General features: G+C 38.2%; 2 protein-coding genes across 10 annotated transcripts in view; both read right to left on the bottom strand.

Annotated features, from left to right (window-relative positions):
- The window catches only part of MPHOSPH8 (M-phase phosphoprotein 8), a 28,044-nt gene extending 20,727 nt beyond the window's left edge, over positions 1-7,317 (bottom strand). For both annotated transcript variants that reach the window (XM_088140661.1, XM_088140662.1), the window contains exons 1-4: positions 7,017-7,317; positions 3,815-3,970; positions 1,120-2,247; positions 47-146 (exon numbers count right to left, since the gene is read on the bottom strand). In XM_088140661.1, coding sequence (XP_087996787.1) covers positions 47-146; positions 1,120-2,247; positions 3,815-3,970; positions 7,017-7,229 — 1,597 coding nt within the window. In that variant the 5' untranslated portion in view covers positions 7,230-7,317. The remainder of the gene's footprint in view (positions 1-46; positions 147-1,119; positions 2,248-3,814; positions 3,971-7,016) is intronic.
- A 1,126-nt stretch (positions 7,318-8,443) lies between these two features.
- The window catches only part of PARP4 (poly(ADP-ribose) polymerase family member 4), a 60,536-nt gene continuing 44,728 nt past the window's right edge, over positions 8,444-24,251 (bottom strand). The window contains exons 32-40 of one of the 8 annotated variants that reach the window (XM_088140657.1): positions 23,761-23,814; positions 18,818-18,871; positions 13,881-13,934; positions 13,374-13,451; positions 12,963-13,139; positions 11,876-11,950; positions 11,153-11,255; positions 10,033-10,162; positions 8,444-9,079 (exon numbers count right to left, since the gene is read on the bottom strand). In XM_088140657.1, the coding sequence (XP_087996783.1) occupies positions 8,950-9,079; positions 10,033-10,162; positions 11,153-11,255; positions 11,876-11,950; positions 12,963-13,139; positions 13,374-13,451; positions 13,881-13,934; positions 18,818-18,871; positions 23,761-23,814 (855 nt within the window). In that variant the 3' untranslated portion in view covers positions 8,444-8,949. Of the gene's footprint in view, positions 9,080-10,032; positions 10,163-11,152; positions 11,256-11,875; positions 11,951-12,962; positions 13,452-13,880; positions 13,935-17,324; positions 18,402-18,817; positions 18,872-22,264; positions 23,341-23,760; positions 23,815-24,251 lie in introns of those variants that run through there. The other 7 variants (XM_088140653.1, XM_088140654.1, XM_088140656.1 and 4 more) reach the window with 7 other exon arrangements.

Raw genomic sequence — 24,251 nt, 5'->3', positions numbered from 1 at the left:
TTGATATTCTAAAAAATTATTTTATGATTTATTATTTCAGCCTTACTTTTGAATCCCCTTTGCTCTTTTCTGTTTTTTTCTTCCTTTTCAGAGTCTAATTTCTTCAGGAGTTTCTCTTTTGTTTCGCTTTTTTTGGTTTCCTTTTCCTAAAAGTGAAAAATAAACATAAACAAGAGTTCTGGAAACAGATGGCAACAAAACTAACACAACTTGAAATATATGAACTCATTCTTCTCTTCAGTTAATTAAAAAAATATAAGGATTGCCATTAATTTCCAGAAGAGCAAAATATATAAACTGAGTAGTTAACTGACAGTTAAGTAACAGTTAACTTATTTCAGGGCAAAGCTATAAATTTATGGACATAAGGGCAACTTAAATCACGTAAAAATTAATGAGAAGTCCAGGACTGAAAAAACTTACTTTGATGTATTAGAGGCATTAAGCATATCCAACAGGATTTTCTCAGCATTTAAGTACATTCCTTTATTTTAAAAGCAGCCTTCTGTCTTTAGAGTGGAATGGCAAAATATTCTCTCAGAAAATAAAAGTTCCCAAACCTTCTCTCACCCACACACACACTTCACTGGATCCTGTCTAAGGTCCTTTCAGTTTTATAACAAATAATCAATGGTTGTCATAAAAAATGTTAACTTCCTCACAGGTAAATAAATCCCACAAGCTGATAACTGAACCCTTTTACTCCTAAAGGGTAAAATAGTAGGTCAGTGCAGATTTAGCCCTTGAATAGCACTTCACCTAAGTAGAAATAACACAATCATTTCAATGAAGGTTTACATAACAGTCTGATTATCTTGCATTAATCAAATTGCTTTGAGATTACTTACATAATCTGGGGAGTGGAAATAGTGTAATATGGCAGAATACACAAAACAAATATTCAAGATAGGAAATTTAAGTGCTATCTCAATTCAAATTGCTTCAAAATGATTTATTTTGACTCTTAAACACTAAGAGTGATAAAAAAAGATAAAAAGAAATCCCTAAAAAAGAAAAAAGTGTGCATGTACACATGATTAAGTAAAGAAAAAAAATTGGAATAAAGGAAACAAGGTACGGTAAACAAATTTTAATTCTGTGTCATCCAATATTGATTACCTTAGATAAAATGCTTCTTTCCTTTGGGATTTCTTCAACATTCAGCTCACTTTTGGAGAGATTCTTCTTACCAACTATGCTCTCTCCTTTACTGCATTCAACATCCATTGTAAATTTTTCAAAAAGACTCTCCCCTAGAGAATGCTGAGAAGGCTTCTCTTTTATTTTCTCCTCGTCAGTTCTCCAATTTATATTCTTTTCTTTGCTTTCAGGAATGGCTGACTTTTGAAGCACATTCCCAGCATAAGATTGGATTGACTTTCCCTCTTTGCTTTTCAGTTTTGTGTTATTGCTTACTTCCCCTACTGTATCGCCGGGCTTGCATCCTCGTTCATCAACAGACAATTTCAAAGCCTTCTGTGTCAGAGCAGATATAGACGGCCTCTTATTTTCAAGCTCAGGAGCAGCTTTTGTTTTCTCTGGAGCCTTCTGCTTTTTCTGTGTGCATTTCTTCTCCAAAATTTTGTCTCCTCTTCTATTTTCTTCTAGCTCCTCAACCTTTTTGTGTTTCTTTTTCTTCTTCTTAACCCTCATTTCAGAACTATCATCTGTGCTTGAAGTACTATCGGGCTGTTGAACTGAAACGAAGACCTCCTCTTCTAACCGGTATTTGCCAGAAGATGTCCTATATTTTTCCTCACTGCTATCAGAGTCTAAATCTTCACTTTCAAAATCTGCAGCTTGAGAAAAAGAATCATCTTGCATACTAGATTCAGCATCTAAATTATTAACACTGTGTTTCCCTTTTTGCATATGTTTATTTTCTTTACTCTCCTCTTTCATTTTTTTCTTTCCATCTTTGACTTCTTTTTTTTTACTGTTATCTTTTATATCCTCTCGCCTTTGTTTTTTGGAATCTTTAATGTCTTCCTTTGACTCAGAAGTCCTTTTCTTTGGTTTTGAATCTGAAGCCAAACTGTCAGAAGAATTTTCACGTTCTAGCCCTGGTTTTTCTTTAACTTTGGCTAGTTTAGTTTTTTTCTTTTGTATTTCATCTTGGTTTTTATCTTCTTTGTCTTTAGATTTTTTCTTTTTCTTCTTTGGCGATCGGTCCCCTTTTGTATCACTTTGCCAATCACTATCTGCTTCAGAATCTGCTTCAAAAAGATCATCATTTAAAGGCAGTTTCTATAAAAGGGAGAAAAAGAGGGGACACTTAAACACTTAATATATAATCTAGAGTAGATTAGCATAATAGAATAATATAATCTTACAGTAACTTCAGTATATTCAAAAATGCTTTCAAATTTGATCCCTTATACGGAGGAAGATATAATCCAGGATCTGAGATCAAACTATCTGGCTATTTCCTGTACGATTTTTAAAACCCTTTTTCTTTGACCAATCATATATTTTTGAAGACTTTCTCCATTTCATCAGAGTTGTCACATGGCCAAAGAATTGCCATTCAATTAACACAAGTGAGAATTTCACTCTATCCACCTGTTGATATGCAGAGTTTTTGGACTGAAACATTAAATTTTGAAAACAACATTAAACGATGTTTAAATTTATAGTTTAGTTCTGATAGAACAAGCTGTATTATATATTTATAATATACTGTTTTTGCACAGCAGTATATATAGTGCATTTAAAATTATTAATATTAAAAATCAAAAGTACAAGAAAAAAGAGAAATTAAATAATTTCAATCCCATAATTGAAGCACATTAGCAATAAATCCACAAAGTTATTTTCTTAATTAGAAGCAGCCTTGAACATGTTGTACCTTTCTAAAAGAAAACAGCAAGGATAAAATTCTGCAAGTAGGGGGCACCAGCAAGAAAACTCTGCCTCTTATTTTACCTAGCATCACAATGTCTCAGTAGCCCTTTCTGTGTGTGAGTAGGCGGGTACATAAGAATATAGGCTGCCCCTTAAGAAGCTTGATTCAAAATAATTAAGACATTTTAAAGTCAGTATCAGCATTTCAAATTAGGTCAGAAAACGAACAGACAAACAAACAAAGCAGGTGGTATAAAATTGGTGTAACATGGTGAGAATATCTACTCCCTAATGGTTACAAGTAAGCTGATAGATTTCGATTAATTTGCCTTTTAGTGTGTTACCTGTTCTTAAATGAATTAATAATTATGGGCAAAACCGTATCCAATGTCTTCATAATGAATGGACATTGCTTTAGTACACAGATGAAAATCTGCAGGTTAAACAAAGGGCAAAATAGATCAAGATGGCCAAATTTGACTGCACTTGCCCTGCCACCTAGGGACTCCTTGGGAGAAAAAGCAGGCAGGAAAGGGAGTGACTTACCAGGACAACTTTTTACCTTCCCTGCTAGATTCCACATTGACTTTACTTGTGGGAAGCCAGCAGGGAAAGTCACAAACGATGATCACGTGACCGCGGGATGCTGCAACCATCATAAGTGCAAGCCGGTTGCCAAGTGCCCAGATCACGGGACCGCAGGGTGCTGGGAAGGCCAGAACTTCAAGGACTGATTTTAAGTACCATTCATTCAGCAGTGTTGTAACTTTGAATGGTTCCAAATGAGTGGTTGGTAACTGAGGACTACCTGTAATTCAGCAGGTATGAGATACATTTCAGAAAAAAGCAATAGGGAGAGAAGCAGAGCTTCAGGGGTGTGGGGGGTAATGACACTCTATAGAGAGTAGGATTCATGATTATGAAAAATGGCTTGAAACAAATTGAGTAAATGGTCTGAAACCAAACATACCTGTACCTCTTTTTTAACAGGCTTAGATTTAATATCCAGCATTTTCTTTCGAAACTCAAGAAGAACTTCTTTACAATCTTTCAAATGTTCCTCAGGTTCCCAGGTATCATCATCTGGTGCGTAGCCTTTCCACCGTACTTTATATTTTACTTCTCCCTGACAAAACAAAAATAGTTATGTATGTGTAAAATAACCATGATTTCCCATTGAGCAGAACAAAGAATAATAAATTAGTAGAAAGACCCAGTGAACACACGGAATCATTCAGTCCCTTCCCTGAAATCTTGCTGTTTAGTGGAATCTTGGAAGCGTGTCTTTTCTGTGGCTCCCCTTACCTTATGGAACACCCTCCCCCCAATAATCTGGCCGGCCCCATCCTTTTAGCCTTTCGGAAGGCCATCAAGACCTGGCTTTTTACTTGAGTGAGGATGCCTGGATTTGGTTGTGGAGCATCCCAAGGGGACGATTAAGGTACTGGGTTTTGTTTTGGTTTTATGGTTTTTATAGCTCTGGGTTTTATTGTTGTTGTAAGTTGCCCAGATTTGTGTTTTAAGATGGGCAGTGTGATGGAATGGTTTGATGAAGGCCGCGCTCGGGGAGATAAGCATTTTCTTAACCCCCAACAGGAGCGTGGGAAGGTTAAGAAGATGAGACTGGCCCCACTCTAAGGAATTTACAGTGTTTTGGCTTGCTGGCTTGGGAAGTTTAGATTGAGTTTGGAGAAATTGATGTCAAGTTCAGCCCAAAGAACTCCACGAGACAGTACTGATACAGTTCTGTTGCGTTTATTAGCTTCCACCTCAAAGACAGAACTCTCCAGACTGAATCTAAACTTCCCAAGCCAGCAAGCCAAAACACCGTGAATTCCTTAGGGTGGTGCCAGTCTCATCTTCTTAACCTTCCCACGCTCCTGTTGGGGGCTAAGGAAATGCTTATCTCCCTGAGTGCGGCCTTCATCAAACCATTCCATCACAGGCGGCCACACAAATCTTTTAGTTTATTAATTAATTAAACCTGACAATGGAGAAGGAAAAGGTTAATGAGAGTCTAGCAAACAAAATAGTTAATTAACAATGAAAAACCATTCCATACTATAGACTAGTACATAGACATATGGTAAAAGTTTTGAATTCAGAGTGGTTCAAATTTAAAATATTTGTTTTGTTATTATAGAGCATTATTACAAAAATGTTATGATGCTGTTTGGGAGTTCCTGATTTGAATGAGAAAACAGAGCTGTTTCAAAGTTTGGAACATGCCCAGGACAGTCATAACAACTTCCAGAAAGGTTGGAGCAACTGTTTCAAATTTTAAACATGCTGCACGTCATCACAACTATAATGCTGAAATTATTTAACACTGGTAACAAGAATTATGTAAGCAAGATGTTCTGTTATCAACTAATTACTTTCATATCAGAAAACAGTATTTTGTTGATGTTATTACAGTAGCCGGGCAGCAGGAAGTTGTACATTCATTTAGTTTCCACAAATTCCTCAAAAAATGCAATACAGGTAGTCCTCACTTACTGACCATAATTGGGACCAGCAACTCCATCGCTAAGTGATGCAATCATAAAGCAAAACATCACGTGACCACACTGGATTTACATTAGTTGCACTGTGGCTGTTAAGCAAATGATCGTGTGTTGTTAAGCAAAACATCATGTGACCATAGCTTGCAATATCCTGCCATCTTCCTCATTGACTTTGCTTGTGGAAGCCAGCAGGGAAGGTTGCAAATGGTGATCACGTGACCACAGGATGGTGTAACTGTCATAAATGCACGTGGGTTACAAAGTGCCTCAATTGCAATCAGTTTGTTAGCAAATTTTGAGAGTTTCCGATTCTCCCCAATTAGGATTCAGTCCAGCAGAAGATTAGACACGAAAGTACCAGCTGAGATTTTAAAGTTTTATTGAAAGCTTGCCAATAGTCAGCTGGGGTCTCCCCTTAAGACAGAGAAGAACCCCGGTCACACCCAAAGAAGATTTTATACATGTTTCTTACAAAGAGATACAGCAATTAACAAATGATTGGCTGAAATTGGCATAAGTTTTGGATCCTCCTTATTATTAGGGAAAACTTATCTCCCTGATGACCTATTGGTTGCTAGTCAGAGTTCAGGGGCACCCCCCTCTGATCTTCCGAACTCCACTGCTTCCCAAAATGCAGACCGGGATCACTTCCTCCCACATCTCCACGGCCTCGACACTCAAGGAGACAGGATGTCTGCCTAAAGCCCTCCAACATAACAGAAATGAGGGAAATGTGTGAAGGTTCATAAACAGCAGTTTCCTGGTTATCCCTTTGGTTTTCAAATGTAAGGAAATAAAGATGAGAGAAACTGGGAGCTCTTTTTCATAAGGTTTCAAGTTGACTGGGGGACGTTGCAACGTCTGTAAGTTCGAGGACCAGCACTTTTTCAGCACTATTGTAATTTCGGTTGCTGAACGAAGCAGTTTGTAAGTGAGGACTGCCTGCATTACAATTTGGCAAAGGTACCGATAACTCTGGCAAATTCCCGACCCTTCCCAAAAATACAGCTCGGTTGCAGAGCGTGTGCTCCGCATGCCAGAGGTCTCAGCCCAACTCCCTGGGATCTCCCGGAAGGTCTGATAAACCTTCAGTTCGAAGCACCAGACAAGAGCGGCTAATGCTGAGGGAGCTAGACGGGCCGCTCGTCCATTGCAGTTCAAGGCGCTCCGACCACGGTGAGCGCAACTCGTTTCGACTTGAAACGAGGCCAAGGCTAGTCAATTTTCTCTTGTTGTTGTTGTTGAGTCATTAAGTCGTGTCCGACTCTTCGTGACAATTTTCTCTACAGGCAGACTAACTGAGCTGGAGCTCCTTTTGTCACCCCCTTCCTTTGGCTTCTCATGCAAACTTTTCTCCCTTGCCTTGGGAGGAAGCCGCCTTCCGAATTTAGGGCCAGAAGGCCAAGTTCCCATCTCACCTGCAAGACGCCCTGCACTTCCTTCGCTACTGTGCTAGGGACAGAGAGAGAGAGAAGCGGGGCGGGAAAAGAAAGGAAAGCCTTTTCTCCCCTCATCGCAATTCCCCTACTTTCCCTCCCTTCGCCGTCTTGCCGCGCTCTGCCCGAGGGCAGAAGGCGCTTCGCCTCCCCGGGAAGGGCGAGGAAAAGCATCTTGCGAGGCCAGCTCCGCTCTGCCTTTGCGAAGCCCGCCCCCCGCCGCACTCACATCTTCCGTTTTCATGTCCAAGATCTTCTCCACCTCGTAGACGTTGTTCTCCTCCTCCTCCTCACTCTCGCCGCCGCCGCCGCCTCCACACGCTACGGCTGCCATGGTCGCCGTCCCCGGCTCCATTCCGCCTGCTCCCGCCTGGCCTTCCGCCGGCGATTTCGCCGCCATCGCCTCCTCCTCCTCCTCAGCCCCGCTCACGGCCGCCGCCATGTTGGGGGCGAATCTTCAACGACAACCGAGAAAAGCGGCTGCGACATTCGCTCGCTCGCTCACCCTCCCCGCGGGTGAAGGCAGCCGAAGACCTTCATAGGTTGCTGAGAGAGCGGCGCTGGCCTTCGCCACAAATCATCTTCCCGCGATCCCCGTGATGTAAGCAGAACGATCGCCAATCAGGGCAGTGGTCGGAAAGTCCGATCGTACATAGGACGGGAACCAGCCAATCAGAGAACGCGACGGGAAAGGAGGTGGGGCGGGAGAGCTCAAGGGAACACTCTTTGGAGTTCTGCTCGGCGTGCACGTGCGTTGTTTTGGCGGCGGTACGGAAGCGATTGGAGACAGCTGTTGTTGTTTTTTTAATTCCCGGTCTGGCTTATACTCTACGATCTCCTATCCGAGCACCGAGCGTGCTTGGGCTTTTTGAGATCTGCTATAACGCGCAAGAACGGCATCCCTTGAATTTTCGGTATCTGTGGGCTTTGGGGTGCACTTTTTCCCGCCGGAGCTTAAGCGAGTTTCCCACGCCGGAGTCCAGCGTTTGATTGCATCTGAGCGAGGAGGAGAAGCGCTTTCTCAAAAAGCAGGAATCAGCTGCAGGAAGCCGGCGAGCTGGAAGTTTTCTGGCCAGGAAGATTGGCTAACCCTGCTCTAAAATAACACATGGCTATTACTTTCTCTTGTTTCCAGTTCACACGGCATGGGCCCGGGTTATTTGAGGGCTTGTCTCTCCCCAGTCAATCTACCCGTCCCATCAGGAAGGGCACGCTGCAGATCCCGTCCACAAAGGAGTGTCATCCGGACTCAGGAGGAGATCATTTTCTGCCACAGCGCCCGCCCTTCGGAGTATCATTCCCATCAGGTCAGATTGGCCCGACTTTGTTGGCCTTCTGGAAGGCCCTGAAGACAGGGCTTTGCCATTTGGGCTGGGGATCCTGTAACATGGGTATGGAGCCAGCCAAGTGGCTCTATTGCTAGGGAAACTGATATGCTCTGTTGCAGATTAAAAACATTTTTAAAAAACCGTATTTTTTTTTAATGATTATGTTTTTGGTTATTTTGCTGTACTGTTTTTGTGTTTTTTAACTTCGTATGTTGCTCAGTGTGTGAGATGCATGTGTGAGATGGGTGGCTAGATAAATTTACCAAATAAACACTTTTCTAAAATTTAGGCTGCCAAAATTTAGTTTAAGTTTCCTTTATTGAACTTCATACTAATTGCAGTTTCTTTTCTCTGACTGAAAATATATTTTTCTCATTTATACTTTGTTGCCTTTCTATGCATCAGTTTTCCTCTGAATGCAATTGAACATAGGAATGGGCAAGTCTTCACTCATTTCTTTTTCAATAGAGTTAATCACTAGAGACGCTAACAGACTTGATTTTTATTAATAGAAACCAAACTTTTCAAATTTTGTTTTAACAAAGCAAGCACTATTTCTGAAAACTGAAGAAAATAATTGTATTTAGAGGGTGAGGGGGTGAAGAAAAATAGTATTGTTGGATAGTATATTATATATACACATATATTCTTGATTACAACCTGGAGTATCAAAGCTACATAATGAAATACATAAAGAGAATAAAAGTACTCAGTTGAATAACCAACCTAATTATTATTTTAAATAAGGAAATCAATGATAGTGCACTTTTACTGCTAGTCAGACTACTAGTGTTCAAGTACTAGGAGAAGGGTGAAGTATGTTGTCTCCATTACTTAAATACCCAGGAGCTTCTTAGTGGCATCATCCCAGTCTTTTCCAAGCTCAAGACACTGGCAAATACCTGGAAATTCCCGGCTAGTTCTATTTGCCCATTCAGTTGCTTTCCTTACTGGGTTAAGTGCCCTGTAAATAGTGGTGAAAGAAAGAAAAATAGACAAGCACATTCATTTCGAAATAGCAACAGCAAAACAGACTATACTTACAGTTACTCCAATTTGTAAGAATGAAAAGCATGATACATGGACTGTATTAAAAATTATTCTGACACTTGGTATGTCTCCAAATAGGACTCGCATTTCAATCAAAGTGTGGAAATGTCCAATAGTGGATACTCCCAGAATATTCTGAGTCCAATTTAAATGCTTTCAACCTTCAAAGGCCTGAATGACTTAGGACAAGTTTATCTGAAAAATCACTTTCTCACCCACTTCAGGGGTAGCTAAGCTTTGCGGGCTAATAGGCACACTTGGATTTTAAGAACTGTTATTTGGCTGTTGGGGGTGGTGGGTGGGCAGGAGTATCTGTTCACAGAATAGCTGCCATAGTGGGCATAATCAGTCACATAGCATGCTTTTACCAGAAAGGTAACTGATACAGTTGTTTCATGCTACCTCTTTGGGCCCACATGAATAGCATCTATTACCCCAGCTGATCATTGTCTTTTTCTTGGTAGGTAAACATACTTCCAAGCAAAGCTCTAGGCTGCAGCAACCAATGGTTGATTTTCTTAAAATGCCCACTGGGCATCAATGGAGTTGTGAGATTTTCTCAGACAAAAAAATGCCACTGCGGATTGGGCCTTTGATATGTACCCTGCCAGCTTTCTATTTTTTAAATTAATTAAATATTAATAATAAAGTGGGGCAGAGAACTTGGGGCCAAGGGAGGGATTTCTTAAAATGTCCCAGTTTTTAATTTTAAGGGGAGTATGAATTTAGTCTGGGTGTCATATTTATATTGCTTTTGAATGTATAACTATTTTTCTTACAGGAACTACAGATTAATGGTAAGACTGATTAAAAGTCATATCTTTTTAAGACAGCCTGAATATTATTTGGTTTTGTTCCCAAGTATACCATGATGGGGGAGAGTCTTTCAATTTCATTAGAGATTTGAAGATAAGGCCTTCCAGTTGTTTGAAATATATAGCCTGGAGCACCAAAAGGGTGGCAATCAACTGCAACAACTTCTCTTTTCCTTTTGGACCTAGAAGAATAGAAATGAAAACGGAGTTCTGTATGTTTCATTTTAAACAACTAATTCTTGATCGCTTGAGAACATGGTATAAAATAGCCCGATGGCACAATTATCTGAATCTTGAATATCCAAAGGTTTTGATTATATACATCCCTCACTCTGTGTAGATGAAAAAAGGAAAACATGCCCTTAAGTCAGGCTTGATTCTGGATAATTACATGGACATCCATGCAACAATAAGGAAGTGGTCTGTCATGGTCTCCTAGAACGTGCTTTCAGCTTTCCAGTGGCCTACACCCAGCTGTTTCCTAGTGGTGTGCCACTGAAGCGCTAACCCTATGGCCAGACAAAATCAAGCATGTCCTGCTTCTTATTGAGATTATTTCAGATGAGGTAAAAATATCTCTATAAGCCAGAAGTTCAAATTATAAAAAAAGAATTGTCTGTTGATCATCATTTTAGAAGACATGAGATGTAAGTACAATTTAATGCTGGACCTGCAAGAGTCTATATAAATCAAAAGAATGGCAATACCTTTTTTTCGTGTTCTGATAACTTTTACAATTCTTAGTGTACTGACATGCAGTTATTACCCTATACCTCTGCAGAGATATAACAGAATATCACTGACAATCATTAATCTAGCCTGGAATTGAGACTTTTTTTAAATTAAGGATTTATCATAAAAATAGAGGGGTTTTTTACAACCAAGTTCATTTCCTAACATTACTGTTACTTGGCATTTATAGCCAGATAACTTTCCATTTGTGTGAAAATTATTTCATTTAAGTATGATGGTTTCTATCCAGAGCAAGTTAGTGTCCATTAAAAACAGTGGGCCATAGCTAATTTTTCGTACTAGGAAAAAGTATTGATTGATACCAAATCTATCAGGTAATCCTGTCTTCTCAGAGAATCTGAATAGGACTGCAGTCTATTTTTCCTGGATAGATTGGAAAGTACAAGCATATAGTATAAATGACTGGAAAATGCCCTTACCAAGTGACTGAATTCCTTTTTTTGCAAGTGAGACATGGATTAAATGATGCACATCAAGATTTAAAAGAATACCAAGCGCTGATGTAAGTTGCCAAAATCCATCCTATAAAATAAAATACCATCCTCAAAATTTGAAATAAATGTACATATGTTTTATAAAGCAAATCAAATTTAGCATTTTTGTCTTTTCATTTTTATAATACAATCTTAAAACTAAACAAGGAAACTTTATCCAAATGAAGGGTCCACAAAACAAGACAAAGACAGTCTTTCCCCACTGAATACCATTTAAAACATGATAATGCAGGAGATGTTCCCAAATTCATTCCTTTTTGTGATTTCTGTTTTAATAACATATCATTTAAAATCATTTTTAAAATTGTAACAATGATAGTAGCAAGCCCCTTGTCACTAGGCAAGAAAAATGGGAAATAGCCCTATAATTCAAAGTTCCTACAGAAAAGAAATGGATTTACACACATACACATATACACACAGAGAGAGTATGAAGTCTATGGACTTCACCAAAAAATTAAACGTTAAAAACATTGCATATTTTACTTTACCAAAGAACAAGAATGGCATGCACCTTCCCACCATTCTACCATTACAACAAACCTGCAAAGTAGGTTAAACTCAGAGATTGAACCAAATGTAATCATATACATACCTATTTAGAACTGAACTCTAATTTTTTTCATTCTTAAATACAGACAATAGTACCTGATTTTGGAGCATGAAGAGCTGAGGCCAGTCAACAGAACTTAAGGGTGTCCTAAATGATCTGGGATATGTATCCTGCAAATTCACAAGAAGGTAGGAAGTCAAAAGTATGTGGCACAGACTTTGAAGAGAATTAAAATTATGTAACAAACTTTTGTTGCGTTGACGTGAGCATTATGCATTGCTGGGCCAAAAAATGTAAATATGATGAGTCAGAAAGAGCTGCTATGTGTGACCAAGAATCATTGAATGACCTTTCACAAGAGAAAGGTTGAGGTTAAGGCCAGTTGGTGGATCATTAAAGGGACTGCCATCAAGCTTGGCATTTCACATTATTGATATTTTTCAATATTGGAAGTTTTGTGCAAGATGGGTTTCTCACACACTGACAGAGATGAGAACTTCAAGAAATTTGAAATTTGCCAGCAATTGTTGTCATGTGATGAAAATGAGAAATTTCTTCACAGCATCATGACATCCAGAAAAACAATGTGAAGCCTTTTCACATTGGTCATAATGTGAAAAGGCTTTACATTATGACCAATAAATGAAATGTCAGTCCATGGAACATCACAGAATTTTACCTGCAACCCCAGCTGTCAAAACCTAGGTTTTAACAGGAAAACTCATGATTGCAGTTTTTGGGGACGCAGGAGGTGTTATTCACAAGGATTTCCTTGAACCTGGCATCACTATCAATTCAGAGTGCTACACTGCAACACTGAAACTAATTAAGCAGAGTTTGGAAGCACAAGGAGGAAATTTTGCTGCATCATAACAACACTAGGCCCCACACCACACAAGCCACCCAAAAGGCAATTGTGAAGTTGGATCTCGCTGTCTTATCCTATCCACCATACAGTCCAAACCTGGCAAAAGTGTACAGCGAATGGTGATGGTTACATGGAGAAGTAAATTCAGATAACAACAGAGTTCTTTCAAGGATTATTTTCCTGTTTCATTTATTAAAATAACCCCATTTAAAATAAAGTTATATTTATAACTTTTCATTCAACCCTCATATAAACAAAGCCTGTAAGGGCATCCATATTCTAAATAACTGTATTAAATATATATTAGAATTTACCTTGTGTGAATACTCTTCTGAAGATTTAGCTCCATGATGAGTTGTCTTTAATCTCATTTCAGAAGCAGTTATCTTTCTTTTATGAAAAGCAGATCGTTTCACTTTTTTTTCAGGTACAAAAATATTTGAAATTTCCACTTCCGAGTGAAAGGCAGGCTGGTGCTGAGGAATGATTTTCTTTTTTGTGAGGAAAACAGTTTTATTAACAAGGGCTCCCTCAGGTTTTTCGAAAGCAATTTCTTTCCTGGATGACCTGCGCAAGGAGACTCTAGGCATTTCCAGTAAGTCAGAACTGAGTTTCTGATGAGACTGGCACTTTGACTGTAATGTAAGCTGATTAAGGTCTGATGGTTGAGGGGGGTAAGAAAAGAAAGACCCACTGTAGGTTTTTGGGCTTATCTGAGTACTGACCTGCACTTGAGTGTCAGAGTCAAAAGTATCATTTTGAGAATGTACGTCCATGGCATTTGTGGCACACACCCCCAATACCTGTGGAGTTTTAAAAAAAATACTTTAGATGTTCTGTTTTTTCTTCATCATCATAGAAAAGCCCTTTGCCAACTCTTGAATATTTAAGTGTTTCCCTGAATGAAGCTGCACAGCTTGTCAAAAAGTCCCCTGAATTTCTGTCTTACAACCCCAAATGCTGTCTCAAACCCAACTTTGCAGGAAATATATAACCTCCTCCTCTAACAAATCCAAATTTTAGAAGGACTGTTGTCTTAAAAGATTTGCCTAAAAATAATGGGTGATCGCAATTGGGTGTTTCACAAAAGATAGTAATAGTTTTTAGAATCAAGCATGTTGCCAATTTGTTATTTATATTAGCAGAAATGGACAATTATTAATTACCATAGGGTCAATTTCCATGGTAGAAGATCCAAAATTCACTGACAGTTTTTAGACTTACTAACTAACCTCATGTGATGCAAACTCAGGAAAATCACACTCAAGTAGAAGATCATCCTCCTGCTGTTGAATAAACATTTGCTTAGATTTAGAACCGATTCACAAATATTCTGATTTTCTAAATTATTGTTCAGAACAGTGGAAAAGTTAGGATTTGACATCTCAAGAACATTCATGTCACTGGTTTACATATGTACAACTTGGAGAAAGGTTTAAAGTTGATAAAAAGACATGATATTGAATGAAACAAAGCTGTTTTTGAAACTGAATTATGTACTAATGATGAACATCTTATTGCTAAAATATATAAGCTTTTGTTGAGAATTGAAACAGAAGACAAACAAGTTAAAGACTGTATCATAAAATGGGCTAAAACTTTGGATATAATATACAAATGGATCAATGGGAAATATGTGGATGAAAGGGTTAACATTTACACTGTGTTATAACTTGAAGGAGAATTTCTATAAAATGATGTACAGATGGTATTTGTCACTGGAAAGATTATCAAAAATGTAAAAAGGGGTTTCAAACATATGTTAGAAATGTGAACAACAAGAAGGGACTTTTTATTATCTTTGGTGGACCTGTAATAAAGCTAAAAAATTTTGGACCTAAATTCATATATTAATTCAGAAGATTTTGAAGGTTGATATACAGTCAAAACCAGAGACTTTCCTTTTGGGACTGACAGATAAACAATTGGAAAAAGCTTACGGACCTTTGTCTTTATATATGATAACTGCAGCTAGACTTTTATATGCTCAAAGGTGGAAAGACTCGACATTACCTACAGTGGAAGAATGGATGGTGAAGATGATGGAGTTAGCTCGGATGGCAAAATTGACAGCTTTGCTTAGAGAAAAAACATTGACTACATTTAATGCCAATTGGAAGCCCTTTTGGACTTTTTGCAGGAGACAGAAATGAAATTGTGATCTATGGATTTGATTATTACTTAAATCAATAGATTATACAAAATATGTATGTTAAGATGTAGTTTTAGAGTAAGAGGCTATTATGTGATTTACGGTTGCAAGAAAAAGTATGTGAACCTTTTGGAATTTCATAGTGTTCTGCATTAATTTGTCATAAAATGTGATCTGACCATCATCTAAGTCAAGAGTATTGACAAATATAATGTGCCTAAAATAATAATACAAAAACAATTCTGATCCTTCGTGTCTTTATTGAGAACAACCATAAGAACCTCACAGTACTAGTGGAAAAAGTATGTGAACCCTTGAGTTGACCTCAAAAAAGCTAATTGGAATCAGGTGTTAGCATACCTGGAGTCTTGTTAAGAAAATGAGTTTGGAGGTGTGGACTAGAGCTACGTTGACTGATAAAAACCACTCAAACCTTTTGAGTTTGCTCTGCAGAAGAAGAAGAGGCTTATGTGAGCCATGGCTCACCAAAAAGAGCTTTCAGAGGATCTACGATCGAGAATTGTTGATTTACATAAAGCTGGAAAGGGTTACAAAGTGATTTCAAAGACCTTAGAAATTCACCAGTCTACAGTTAGGCAAACGATTTACAAATGGAGACACTTTGGGACTGTGGCTACTCTACCAAGAAGTGGGCGCCCAGTCAAAATGACCCCAAGAGCACAACGAAGACTCTTCAATGAGGTAAAGAAACAACCCCAAGTGACAGCCAAAGATTTGAAGGCATCATTGGAACTGGCTAACATCTGTGTTCATGAGTCTACAGTATGTAAAACATTGAACAAGCAGGGTGTCTATGGCAGGACACCATGAAGGAAGCCACTGCTTACCACAAAGAACATTGCTGCATGCCTGAAGTTTGCAAAAGAGCACCTTGACACTCCACAGCAGTATTGGCAAAATGTTTTGTGGACTGATGAAACAAAGATCGAACTATTTGGAAAGAATACGCAGAACTACATCTGGCGTAAAAAGGGCACTGCATATCATCATGAAAACATCATCCCAACCGTAAAGTATGATGGAGGAAACATCATGATTTGGGCCTGCTTTGCTGCATCAGGGCCTGGCCAGCTTGCAGTCATTGAGGGGAAGATGAATTCCCAAGTGTATCAAAATATTCTTCAGGATAATGTGAGAAGGTCTGTACGTCAGCTGAAACTCTGTAGAAGTTGGGTGATACAACAGGACAATGACCCAAAAGACCAGAGCAAGTCCACAACAGAATGGCTTCAGAAAAACAAAATCTGCCTTTTGAAATGGCCAAGTCAGAGCCCAGACCTCAACCCAATAGAGATGCTATGGAATGACTTGAAGAGAGCCATATACATGAGACGTCCAAAGAATATGACAGAGCTAAAGCAGTTCTGGCAGGAAGAATGGGCTAAAATCCCTCCTGAACGATGTGCAGATTTGATCCACAGCTACAGGAAGTTGAGGTTATTGCTGCCAAGGGGGGGGGGGGTCAACCAGTTATTGATTCCAAGGGTTCACTTACTTTTTCCACTAGCATTTTGAATGTTGAATGAGTGTGTTCAATAAAGACATGAAGGATCAGAATTGTTTTTGTGTTATTATTTTAGGCACATTATATTTGTCAATACTCTTGACTTAGATGACGGTCAGATCATATTTTATGACAAATTAATGCAGAACACCATGAAATTCCAAAAGGTTCACATACTTTTTCTTGCAACTGTATCTATACCTGCTGTATAAAAAGTCAGAAGTTACTCTTTTTGTAATTTTTTTTCTTCCCTTTTCTTTACTTTCTATCACTTTTGCATTCTTTATCTCTAACTCTCTTGTTCTCTACTTTGTCCTCAATTATTAGTTCTTGCTTGTTTTTACTTTTATGCTTTTTATAACTTAATAAAATTCTTATTAAAAAGAACAGTGGAAAAGTTGGTTAAAAGACTTGAGTTGCATGGCTTCTTGAAAACTTTTCTGAAATGTCTGTCATAACGCCTAAAAGACACTTCAATTTCTACTTTGCAGAAATGTGAGAAATTTCTTTACATGATGTATTTGGAAATGTACATAAATTAGATATCATTAAACATTTAGTGTTCTTTTTATTTACACCAACAATTTTTTCCAAGTAATTTTATGTTTGAATTACTCTGTCAGAGATAATAGTATCTCAATTATTTATATTCTCCAGAATCAAAATCAGGAGTGTTGCTGTATTTGTGGAATAAAGACATAGGGCCTGGTTACTTGAGGGACTGCCTGTCTCTGATCAGGCAGCGTTGGCCTATTCCGAGTTCCTTCAATTAAACAATGCCATCTATCATGACCCCAGAGGTGTGCCTTCTCTATAGCAGCACCTGCCCTCTGGAATGAGGATCTCCCTGAAATTGGGGTGGCTTCTACCCTTGTGGTATTCTGGGGGGCTCCATCCACCCTAGCTCAAAGCCTGGATGGAGACCCAGGTCCTTAAGTCCCCCTGGAATGCTATCAGGGTGGGAGCTACCCTGATTTCAGGGAAAACCTCATTCTAGGGGGCAGGTGCCATGACAGAAAAGGCACACTTCCAGAGCCTCAAAAGATGACAATATTTAATTGAAGAGACCTGAAGTGCCTGCCTTTTGGTCTGAACTACTGGGCAGAGATCACTGAAGACAGGCAATCCGTAAAACAGCCAGGCCCAATGCTGTATACGGCGTTATACGTTATAATCAGCACTTTGAATTGCATTCAGAAGCAACCTGGCAACCAGTGCAGCTCGTAAAGCAGAGGGGTCACATGGGTGTACCAAGCCATGCCCGTAATTGTCCGCACTGCTGCTCACAAGGATGAGGTCATGATCTAGTCTGAGAATCCCTACATTTATATAATTCCTAATATTTCTGGTAATCAGGCAGCAACCGATCCATCCGGGAAACAAAACTGAGGTCATGAAGGAGGGTTCTTTTATGTGAATAGAAAAAAGTTGTTGGCTTTCAGCCATAAATATAAACTTTCAGTGTTTTTTTTTCTTTTGCCAATACTAAATCCTTGTGGAATGACAAATTAACATATCACTCACACAATAAAATCTTATATACTTTTTAAAAAGTTCTTGCAATACTTTATTGCTTCTGCAGTTATTCTTTTGGGGAAACACTTCTCAATATCCTCCAACATAAAATAGTTGAATTTTGCTTAAATGATATTGACAAAAATCCTGTTCTAAGTGAATTTATATAGAATGTATTTCAACAAGACTGAAAAATTTCCTTTTCTGGCTGGGTGTAAGAAAAATCTTCCTAATGCTAGGAGCAATCTGACATTGGAACCATTTATTGAGGAAGATGATAAACTTTCCTTCTCCAGGTATGTTCAAAATTTCTTTCCTGGATGACCTGCGCAAGGAGACTCTAGGCATTTCCAGTAAGTCAGAACTGAGTTTCTGATGAGACTGGCACTTTGACTGTAATGTAAGCTGATTAAGGTCTGATGGTTGAGGGGAGTAAGAAAAGAAAGACCCACTGTAGGTTTTTGGGCTTATCTGAGTACTGACTTGCACTTGAGTGTCAGAGTCAAAAGTATCATTTTGAGAATGAATGTCCATGGCATTTGTGGCACACACCCCCAATACCTGTGGAGTTTTAAAAAAAATACTTTAGATGTTCTGTTTTTTCTTCATCATCATAGAAAAGCCCTTTGCCAACTCTTGAATATTTAAGTGTTTCCCTGAATGAAGCTGCACAGCTTGTCAAAAAGTCCCCTGAATTTCTGTTTTACAATCCCAAATGCTGCCTCAAACCCAACTTTGCAGGAAATATATAACCTCTTCCTCTACAAATCCAAATTTTAGAAAGACTTTGCCTAAAAATAATGGGTGATCGCAATTGGGTGTTTCACAAAAGATAGTAATAGTTTTTAGAATCAAGCATGTTGCCAATTTGTTATTTATATTAGCAGAAATGGACAATTATTAATTACCATAGGGTTAATTTCCATGGTAGAAGATCCAAAATTCACTGACAGTTTTTAGACTTACTAGATACTAACCTCATAGGATGCAGACTCAAGAAAATCACCATCAAGTAGAAGATCATCCTCCTGCTGTTGAATAAACATTTGCTTAGATTTAGAACCGATTCACAAATATTCTGATTTTCTAAATTATTGTTCAGAACAGTGGAAAAGTTAGGATTTGACATCTCAAGAACATTCATGTCACTGGTTTACATATGTACAACTTGGAGAAAGGTTTAAAGTTGATAAAAAGACATGATATTGAATGAAACAAAGCTGTTTTTGAAACTGAATTATGTACTAATGATGAACATCTTATTGCTAAAATATATAAGCTTTTGTTGAGAATTGAAACAGAAGACAAACAAGTTAAAGACTGTATCATAAAATGGGCTAAAACTTTGGATATAATATACAAATGGATCAATGGGAAATATGTGGATGAAAGGGTTAACATTTACACTGTGTTATAACTTGAAGGAGAATTTCTATAAAATGATGTACAGATGGTATTTGTCACTGGAAAGATTATCAAAAATGTAAAAAGGGGTTTCAAACATATGTTAGAAATGTGAACAACAAGAAGGGACTTTTTATTATCTTTGGTGGACCTGTAATAAAGCTAAAAAATTTTGGACCTAAATTCATATATTAATTCAGAAGATTTTGAAGGTTGATATACAGTCAAAACCAGAGACTTTCCTTTTGGGACTGACAGATAAACAATTGGAAAAAGCTTACGGACCTTTGTCTTTATATATGATAACTGCAGCTAGACTTTTATATGCTCAAAGGTGGAAAGACTCGACATTACCTACAGTGGAAGAATGGATGGTGAAGATGATGGAGTTAGCTCGGATGGCAAAATTGACAGCTTTGCTTAGAGAAAAACATTGACTACATTTAATGCCAATTGGAAGCCCTTTTGGACTTTTTGCAGGAGACAGAAATGAAATTGTGATCTATGGATTTGATTATTACTTAAATCAATAGATTATACAAAATATGTATGTTAAGATGTAGTTTTAGAGTAAGAGGCTATTATGTGATTTACGGTTGCAAGAAAAAGTATGTGAACCTTTTGGAATTTCATAGTGTTCTGCATTAATTTGTCATAAAATGTGATCTGACCATCATCTAAGTCAAGAGTATTGACAAATATAATGTGCCTAAAATAATAATACAAAAACAATTCTGATCCTTCGTGTCTTTATTGAGAACAACCATAAGAACCTCACAGTACTAGTGGAAAAAGTATGTGAACCCTTGAGTTGACCTCAAAAAAGCTAATTGGAATCAGGTGTTAGCATACCTGGAGTCTTGTTAAGAAAATGAGTTTGGAGGTGTGGACTAGAGCTACGTTGACTGATAAAAACCACTCAAACCTTTTGAGTTTGCTCCGCAGAAGAAGAAGAGGCTTATGTGAGCCATGGCTCACCAAAAAGAGCTTTCAGAGGATCTACGATCGAGAATTGTTGATTTACATAAAGCTGGAAAGGGTTACAAAGTGATTTCAAAGACCTTAGAAATTCACCAGTCTACAGTTAGGCAAACGATTTACAAATGGAGACACTTTGGGACTGTGGCTACTCTACCAAGAAGTGGGCGCCCAGTCAAAATGACCCCAAGAGCACAACGAAGACTCTTCAATGAGGTAAAGAAACAACCCCAAGTGACAGCCAAAGATTTGAAGGCATCATTGGAACTGGCTAACATCTGTGTTCATGAGTCTACAGTATGTAAAACATTGAACAAGCAGGGTGTCTATGGCAGGACACCATGAAGGAAGCCACTGCTTACCACAAAGAACATTGCTGCATGCCTGAAGTTTGCAAAAGAGCACCTTGACACTCCACAGCAGTATTGGCAAAATGTTTTGTGGACTGATGAAACAAAGATCGAACTATTTGGAAAGAATACGCAGAACTACATCTGGCGTAAAAAGGGCACTGCATATCATCATGAAAACATCATCCCAACCGTAAAGTATGATGGAGGAAACATCATGATTTGGGCCTGCTTTGCTGCATCAGGGCCTGGCCAGCTTGCAGTCATTGAGGGGAAGATGAATTCCCAAGTGTATCAAAATATTCTTCAGGATAATGTGAGAAGGTCTGTACGTCAGCTGAAACTCTGTAGAAGTTGGGTGATACAACAGGACAATGACCCAAAAGACCAGAGCAAGTCCACAACAGAATGGCTTCAGAAAAACAAAATCTGCCTTTTGAAATGGCCAAGTCAGAGCCCAGACCTCAACCCAATAGAGATGCTATGGAATGACTTGAAGAGAGCCATATACATGAGACGTCCAAAGAATATGACAGAGCTAAAGCAGTTCTGGCAGGAAGAATGGGCTAAAATCCCTCCTGAACGATGTGCAGATTTGATCCACAGCTACAGGAAGTTGAGGTTATTGCTGCCAAGGGGGGGGGGGTGTCAACCAGTTATTGATTCCAAGGGTTCACTTACTTTTTCCACTAGCATTTTGAATGTTGAATGAGTGTGTTCAATAAAGACATGAAGGATCAGAATTGTTTTTGTGTTATTATTTTAGGCACATTATATTTGTCAATACTCTTGACTTAGATGACGGTCAGATCATATTTTATGACAAATTAATGCAGAACACCATGAAATTCCAAAAGGTTCACATACTTTTTCTTGCAACTGTATCTATACCTGCTGTATAAAAAGTCAGAAGTTACTCTTTTTGTAATTTTTTTTCTTCCCTTTTCTTTACTTTCTATCACTTTTGCATTCTTTATCTCTAACTCTCTTGTTCTCTACTTTGTCCTCAATTATTAGTTCTTGCTTGTTTTTACTTTTATGCTTTTTATAACTTAATAAAATTCTTATTAAAAAAAGAACAGTGGAAAAGTTGGTTAAAAGACTTGAGTTGCATGGCTTCTTGAAAACTTTTCTGAAATGTCTGTCATAACGCCTAAAAGACACTTCAATTTCTACTTTGCAGAAATGTGAGAAATTTCTTTACATGATGTATTTGGAAATGTACATAAATTAGATATCATTAAACATTTAGTGTTCTTTTTATTTACACCAACAATTTTTTCCAAGTAATTTTATGTTTGAATTACTCTGTCAGAGATAATAGTATCTCAATTATTTATATTCTCCAGAATCAAAATCAGGAGTGTTGCTGTATTTGTGGAATAAAGACATAGGGCCTGGTTACTTGAGGGACTGCCTGTCTCTGATCAGGCAGCGTTGGCCTATTCCGAGTTCCTTCAATTAAACAATGCCATCTATCATGACCCCAGAGGTGTGCCTTCTCTATAGCAGCACCTGCCCTCTGGAATGAGGATCTCCCTGAAATTGGGGTGGCTTCTACCCTTGTGGTATTCTGGGGGGCTCCATCCACCCTAGCTCAAAGCCTGGATGGAGACCCAGGTCCTTAAGTCCCCCTGGAATGCTATCAGGGTGGGAGCTACCCTGATTTCAGGGAAAACCTCATTCTAGGGGGCAGGTGCCATGACAGAAAAGGCACACTTCCAGAGCCTCAAAAGATGACAATATTTAATTGAAGAGACCTGAAGTGCCTGCCTTTTGGTCTGAACTACTGGGCAGAGATCACTGAAGACAGGCAATCCGTAAAACAGCCAGGCCCAATGCTGTATACGGCGTTATACGTTATAATCAGCACTTTGAATTGCATTCAGAAGCAACCTGGCAACCAGTGCAGCTCGTAAAGCAGAGGGGTCACATGGGTGTACCAAGCCATGCCCGTAATTGTCCGCACTGCTGCTCACAAGGATGAGGTCATGATCTAGTCTGAGAATCCCTACATTTATATAATTCCTAATATTTCTGGTAATCAGGCAGCAACCGATCCATCCGGGAAACAAAACTGAGGTCATGAAGGAGGGTTCTTTTATGTGAATAGAAAAAAGTTGTTGGCTTTCAGCCATAAATATAAACTTTCAGTGTTTTTTTTTCTTTTGCCAATACTAAATCCTTGTGGAATGACAAATTAACATATCACTCACACAATAAAATCTTATATACTTTTTAAAAAGTTCTTGCAATACTTTATTGCTTCTGCAGTTATTCTTTTGGGGAAACACTTCTCAATATCCTCCAACATAAAATAGTTGAATTTTGCTTAAATGATATTGACAAAAATCCTGTTCTAAGTGAATTTATATAGAATGTATTTCAACAAGACTGAAAAATTTCCTTTTCTGGCTGGGTGTAAGAAAAATCTTCCTAATGCTAGGAGCAATCTGACATTGGAACCATTTATTGAGGAAGATGATAAACTTTCCTTCTCCAGGTATGTTCAAAATTTCTTTCCTGGATGACCTGCGCAAGGAGACTCTAGGCATTTCCAGTAAGTCAGAACTGAGTTTCTGATGAGACTGGCACTTTGACTGTAATGTAAGCTGATTAAGGTCTGATGGTTGAGGGGAGTAAGAAAAGAAAGACCCACTGTAGGTTTTTGGGCTTATCTGAGTACTGACTTGCACTTGAGTGTCAGAGTCAAAAGTATCATTTTGAGAATGAATGTCCATGGCATTTGTGGCACATGCGCCCAATACCTGTGGAGTTAAAAAAAAACCCAATACTTTAGATGTTCTGTTTTTTCTTCATCATCATAGAAAAGCCCTTTGCCAACTCTTGAATATTTAAGTGTTTCCCTGAATGAAGCTGCACAGCTTGTCAAAAAGTCCCCTGAATTTCTGTTTTACAATCCCAAATGCTGCCTCAAACCCAACTTTGCAGGAAATATATAACCTCTTCCTCTACAAATCCAAATTTTAGAAAGACTTTGCCTAAAAATAATGGGTGATCGCAATTGGGTGTTTCACAAAAGATAGTAATAGTTTTTAGAATCAAGCATGTTGCCAATTTGTTATTTATATTAGCAGAAATGGACAATTATTAATTACCATAGGGTTAATTTCCATGGTAGAAGATCCAAAATTCACTGACAGTTTTTAGACTTACTAGATACTAACCTCATAGGATGCAGACTCAAGAAAATCACCCTCAAGTAGAAAGTCATCCTCCAGCTGTTGAATAAACATTTGCTTAGATTTAGATCAGATTCACAAATATTCTGATTTTCTAAATTATTGTTCAGAACAGTGGAAAAGTTAGGATTTGACATCTCAAGAACATTCATGTCACTGGTTTACATATGTACAACTTGGAGAAAGATTTAAAGTTGATAAAAAGACATGATATTGAATGAAACAAAGCTGTTTTTGAAACTGAATTATGTACTAATGATGAACATCATTGCTAAAATATATAAGCTTTTGTTGAGAATTGAAACAAGACAAACAAGTTAAAGATTGTACCATAAAATGGGCTAAAATTTTGGATATAATATACAAATGGATCAATGGGAAATATGTGGATGAAAGGGTTAACATTTACACTGTGTTATAACTTGAAGGAGAATTTCTATAAAATGATGTACAGATGGTATTTGTCACTGGAAAGA

This window comes from Python bivittatus, unplaced genomic scaffold (assembly GCF_059951505.1).
Source record: "Python bivittatus isolate LINGU-HERP-01145 unplaced genomic scaffold, Pbiv_v1 ctg000340_np1212, whole genome shotgun sequence".
Lineage (NCBI taxonomy): Eukaryota > Metazoa > Chordata > Lepidosauria > Squamata > Pythonidae > Python > Python bivittatus.
The sequence above is the reverse complement of the archived record's forward strand: the minus strand, read 5'-3'. Positions and strand labels throughout refer to the sequence as shown.